The sequence below is a fragment of the Populus euphratica genome, unplaced genomic scaffold (assembly GCF_000495115.2).
Source record: "Populus euphratica unplaced genomic scaffold, PopEup_1.0 scaffold3857.1, whole genome shotgun sequence".
Taxonomy (NCBI): Eukaryota; Viridiplantae; Streptophyta; class Magnoliopsida; order Malpighiales; family Salicaceae; genus Populus; species Populus euphratica.
The window spans coordinates 1-5,968 of record NW_011503666.1 but is presented as its reverse complement, the minus strand read 5'-3'; the positions used below and the strand labels follow the sequence as shown (position 1 = coordinate 5,968).

General features: G+C 36.2%; 2 protein-coding genes across 2 annotated transcripts; one reads left to right on the top strand and one right to left on the bottom strand.

Annotated features, from left to right (window-relative positions):
* Positions 1-5: 5 nt before the first annotated feature.
* Positions 6-1,985, bottom strand: LOC105119892 (beta-amyrin 28-oxidase-like; the record flags this gene model as incomplete). The annotated part of the gene is made up of 3 exons (XM_011018083.1): positions 1,034-1,985; positions 523-707; positions 6-179 (listed from the first exon to the last, which is right to left on the bottom strand). Coding segments are annotated over exons 1-3 (1,311 nt in total), but the record flags the coding sequence as incomplete, so codon positions are not given.
* A 1,779-nt stretch (positions 1,986-3,764) lies between these two features.
* Positions 3,765-5,441, top strand: LOC105119891 (uncharacterized; the record flags this gene model as incomplete). Its single annotated transcript, XM_011018082.1, has 5 exons — positions 3,765-4,020; positions 4,116-4,274; positions 4,358-4,516; positions 4,611-4,763; positions 5,304-5,441. Coding segments are annotated over exons 1-5 (826 nt in total), but the record flags the coding sequence as incomplete, so codon positions are not given.
* Positions 5,442-5,968: the final 527 nt, after the last annotated feature.

Here is a 5,968-nt window from a genome sequence, read left to right as displayed (position 1 = left end):
ATGAAAACAAGCATTTCTATTCGAGCAAACTCACGTCCAGGGCACATCATGGGTCCTCCACCAAATGGAACAAATGTGTAAGGAGCTGGTCCGTTCCCTTCAAATCTGGAAGGATCGAATCTTTCGGGTTCTGGGAAGTATTCTGGATTTCTATGCGTCGAGTTTGCATTCCAATACACCTGCATGCATGCCCACAAAGAAAAATTGTGATGAATGATTGTGACTGTCGAATGTCGGCATCATCAGCAGACTTGTCAGCGTAATAATGAGCCTCTGACTCTGACTGTCAAACTTTGTAGTGGCTAGTTCTGACGGTCAAATTTTGATGTTGCTAGATCCTTGGACCAATCAATACCCAATAATTATAGTATAGAGTCTTCCAGCATCAACTAACTACATTATCTTTTAAAAAACTAACGACCCATTCTTAATTTTAAATTCGTTTTTGAGTTTTTGTTGATGATAAACTTGGAAAACGATAAGCAGAAGAACACACAAACAATATTTAGAAAAAAAACTTACCTTCCAGCCCTTCGGAATTAAGAAACCTTTGAAATAGAAGTCGTGGATGGCTTCTCTAACATTAGGAAAGGTTGGACAAAGTCTCAACACTTCACGAATTACTTTCCTAGAATATTTCATATTTTGAATGTCATTCCAGTTTAACAACTCGTCGCGAGCTTTGGTTCCAGATATCTCCATTTGCTCTATTGACAAGAGAAAGAAAAATCAGTCAAACGCTATTTTGCTCACCATTACACATCAATCAATGAAAGCCCATCAATATTTAATAAAAAAGACTCTACTGTGAGGGGGGAAATCATCTTATTTTAAAAAATTAAATTGTTAGATGATCAAATAAGATCTCAACATAGAATATTAAGCTAAGAGAAACTTGAAGGATGATTTTATATTATTATTTTCACCTACTAATACAATTATAAACAAAATTATATGTAACTCAATTGTTGGTTAGAGATTTCTATATAAAGATATTTGTAAGGAAGAGTATGGAGTTATGAACAACACGTACCTTTGTAAACTCCCTCATAAATATGAGGTAACTCAGCAAGATACTTGACAATGAATGCACAAGCCGCACTGGTGCTCTCATGTGCACTGGCTAATAGTGCAAGAATTGTGTCAGCAATGTTTAGCTCACTCTTAAATGCTCCCTTGTCATCGCATGCCGACAGCATGTGTGACAATATATCTTGCTCGGGAGATGCCTTTCCCTCTTCTAGATCTTTTTTTCTTTGCTTAATAATCGCAAAAAGCTCTGTTCTAATAAAGTTTGAGGCCTTGATGGCACGGTTGAGTGGAGTTCCAGGTAAATCAATTGGGATAGAAAAAATGCCCGAAACTACAAGGTTAAATGGGCTAGCAAGTTTTGAAATGTGGTCGGGGTCTTCAATACTAAGAAACAAGCGACAAGCTAACCCAAATGTAAAGCTCTTTGCCAGAGGGAACACAACCACCACTTCTTTATTTTCCCATTCTGATGCAAAGTGTCTTCCGGCAACCGTATCGAAGATGCCAACGTATCTCTTCAAGGCATCAGGTCTCAAAAATTCAGGGAGCAAAGTGCGCAGTCGATCAACTTCTTCAATGAGTGACCTCTGAACTGAAGAGGGAAATATTTTGCACACAAAGTCGGGATACCAAGCTTTAAGATCCTTGTTCTTATAGGAGAACAAGAAATTGTTACCTTTAGCACCACACAAGACTGCTGCAGGCTCACAGAAAAGATTTGTTTTGAATACTTCTGATGCATATTTAGCTTTACGATCAAGGAAAAACTTTTCAGGATGGCCTTTGCATCCTGTCAACAAGAGCTCAAGGGTCTCCCCAATATAAGGGAGGCCTGAACTGCCAGGAGGAAGGTCAGGGTGTTTGAATTTTGATCTATGTTTGTGAACGATAATGGAAATGAAGAAGGTGATGAAGAAGACAGCGAAGAGGAGGTCGAGGTAAAACTTTTGCATTGTTTAGAGTAAGTTTTTCCTGTGCGTGTGTGCAAGAGGATATTTGCGGTATATAAAGAATTGAACAGGCTAGAGAATGACGCCGAACTTGCAAAATAGAAGTAAGACTGGTAGGTTAGAAGTTATGGTTAGAATATACCGGGCGGGTTAACCCAGACCCGGGGTCGTGGCCAGTTTTTACATGGATGAAAACCAGAGTTGCATTTGACCAGGCTAAACCCAGGTGACCTTCCGGGTCAACCCGAGTGACCAGGCATAATCTGGGCGAAACCAGGAATACACACACACTTACCAAAACGATGCCGTTTTGTTTAGAAACCCCGATCTGCCCTTCTTCTCCCCCTGTTCTTATGCTTGAGTGTTTGCTTGTCTAAATGGGAATTAAGGGGCATGAAAACACCAACAGCGGATGGTAAAGCTGAGGAAGAAGAGGTGGTGGTGTCTGAAAGATCTGAAGGAAAGAAATTGGGACAGAATAGGAGAAAGATGAGGAGGAACAAGACTAATATTCGGATCCATATCAGCCAGGGAATTCTATAGCCGCCTTCTGTGAGCTTGTCGCCAAAACCAAACATGGGTAGAATAAGAGAATGTAGGTGTGGAAGCGGTTGTTGTAGAGAGGACGAAATGATGGGAAAGGTAGGAGCTAAGCTATGGGAGATCAAGGGCCTCGACTCAAGGGCTGGAAGCTCTAGGGGGAAAGAACTAAAAAATGATCATTATATTTTGTTGGGCTGGCTTCAATGTGGTATTTTCAACCTGTATCTTTTTAAAATAGTTTTAAAAAACAGCTACAGCCATCCCAAAAACAATCCAACGCCGTGTAATTTCAAAGGGTAGAGGCCTCGGAATCTAGATGTTGAGTCCGATTCCTCTCAAGTCAAAAAAGTACGCAGCAAAAAAGATCTCCACTCTCTTCTAGAGCTTATTAAAGTGGTCAAACGGCAAGGCTTTCAACCTTGAAAAAACATCGCTAGAGGACATCATTAAACACTGGTGTTCAAGCTGGGTGTGAATTGAAAACAAATGAAGTACTCAAAATTAGGCTACAACGGGCAAAGCTAAGTAATCAAGCAGATTTAAAATAATTAACATATATTAATTGATAACCATATTAAAATGACTTTAAGATAAAAATAAAAATGTTGAATATAAGATCCGATGCCACCAGGAAAGAGCTGTTACAAAATGATTTTTTTAATGGAACGCTGAATTGATTTTTGGGTAGATGGGCATGGGTTGTTCTTGGTGGGTTGAAGCAAGATGGCAAGGAACCTCACAAATTGTTCTCGGGCGTGTTTCAAAAGTTACAAGCAAGTCCCATAAGAAAGCGTTGCTTTTAAGCACTCCCGTGGACATTGAGCAATCAACTTTTATAAAGTCTGAATGGTTGGGTAGGTTTTTAGCATTTGACATTTGTAATCACTCAAGTCATCATTTGTCTGATACTAGAGTAATCAACTTTTATATCTTTAATGGAGTGAATCATCTTTTTAACTTTATTAGCTAAATTCAGATCTTATCTTATTTATTATATCATTAGCACAATACCTAATTACTCTTGAGTATACAAATTAGTCTTTAAATTATTGACGATTGATGGAGGTGGTGCCATGGATCGGTGATTACACTGCTCATGTGACAAACTTTATATAGAATGGGAGTTTACAATCTCAACAACTAAAATATTGAAGGTATGTATTGTGTACCTGCTTGGGCTTCCCTAGTTGATGTTTTTCAAAACATTATATGTACATATACGAACTTTCAAATAAAAATGATAGCCAGCATTATTTTCCGATTTTAATTTCACTTTCTATGGATCTTAATTTGAAGTGTGGGAAGTGCCATAAAGCTGGACACTACACCAGGTCTTGTGACAAGATCAGTCATGTTGGAGGGAATTCAAAGCTTCCAAATGCAAGTGAAGCAATAACAGAGAAGAGGACTTCTTCCACACAATCAACCGTCCAACAAGACAGCGAAAGGAGTGAGGCCAGTGGTGTTGCAACAAAGACACCTCAAACAACTCCCAGTAATGATGTGCTTCGAAAAATAACTTGAATTTGATCGATTCTATTCATTTGATTACTTCAAATTAACTTTGTGTGACCGTTGGTCTTATTGGAGGCAATTCAAACCTACTAGATGCAAGTAATGCAACGAGCAATGAGAAGACTTCAGCAATTCAATCACCTCATCCCCAGCAAGGAAGCAACAGGGACGAGGCAGATCGCGTTGGTACCAGCAAACCTAGGAACAATCATCTTATAAGAAAAACAACTGCCGGTAAGTAGTGCTATGTTTTGAAAGATAACTTCCCTTGAATTGTATTTAAGTAGTTTTATTTGACATCATGTAAAAATGGTCAGTCGGAGGTAATTCGAAGGTACTTGAATCAAGAAATACAACAAAAAAGGAGAAGACGACTTCTTTTAGATTGACTGTCCAACAAGGTAATACAAGAAAGGAGGCAAATGGTGTCGCTACCAGCCCATCTTGTAACAATGGTCCTAAACCCAAAATTCCCAGTAAGTTATCTATTCTGAAAAATAAAAACTGCAATTAACCTGAACTTAATAGTTGAAACTGACATCTCTGTAACAATGATCTTGATCGATGGAGGCAATTCAAAGCTACTAAATGCAACTGATGCTATGAAAAAGGAGAAGATTTCTACAACCAAATCAATTGTCAAAGAAGGTAGAAAGAGAAATGAGTCAAACGGGGTTGGTACTAGCACACCTCGTAGCAAAGGTCCTGGAAAAACAACTAAAAGTAAGTGGAATATATTGAAAATTAACTGCAATGGAATTGTATTCTCAGTTTTTTTTTTTTAATGCAGTAACTTTGTGATTCTTGAAGACTAATATATAAACTATTTTTGAAACCTGAAACAATAATTTAAATTTTAAAATTTTAAATTTTAAATTAAAATAATTTTATGATATGATATTAGACATTAATAATGAAGAGGGTTATAACTTTGAAAATCATACAAATTTCATTTTTTAATAAAATTAAACAGTCATGATGAATTTATCGTAGAAAGTAATATGTGATCATTTTTAGTATCTCAAAATTTTAGCGAGAAATTCTCTTATGTGCCTAAGAAGCTCATAGCTTTAATTAACGTGATTTTGGTTATAAAATGGGAATTGTGTGATATTTTCTCCAACGAGCAGCGGTTTTTGTCAAATTTTAAATTTCTTGAGTTATCTCTATTATTTTGCAGTACTTCAGAAAATTTATTTCAATTTATTTTTAATATTAATATTTTAAATTGACGTCTTTTCTTACGATATTTTCCAGTTTTAGGCAAGTCGGAGCTACCAAATGCGAGTAACGTAGCAAGGAAAGTGAAAGCTTCTGTCCAACAAGTTAAAAAAAGGAACGTGCCAGCCGATAGTAGTATCCTGCCTAAAATAAACCAAAAGAAGAATGTATATAACCATGGTATGCCACTGCTGTCTTCCGTTAGCATGCCGTGACTGATTCTTTTTCGGCTCTTGTTGTGGTCAACTTCGTATATTTTTATATTTTAAAAGTATTTTTTTTAAAAAAATATTTTTTTATTTTTTTATTTTAAATTAATATTTTTTAATATTTTTAAATTATTTTTATACACCGATATTAATAATAATTTTTTAAAAATTAAAATTATTATTTTTATATATTTTTTAAAAAAATATATTTTAAAAAATAACTATGATTATATTTTCAGACAGGCTTTTCATGGAGTGTGCCTATCCTGATTAGCATTTGTGTTGTTTAACTTACTCTCCAATTAACATGATGGTTAAAAGAATTTCAAATGATTTTCTCTATGATTTACTCCTAGTAATGATGCATTGTTAAATGATAATGATGAGTCATATTATCTTGAACAGTGTTCAAATGAAAGGCAAGTGGACTGTGCGTTTCACATAGCATGAAATTAGATGATGCAAAATCTCGACATCATGCTGGCCGGGTTGACCTCT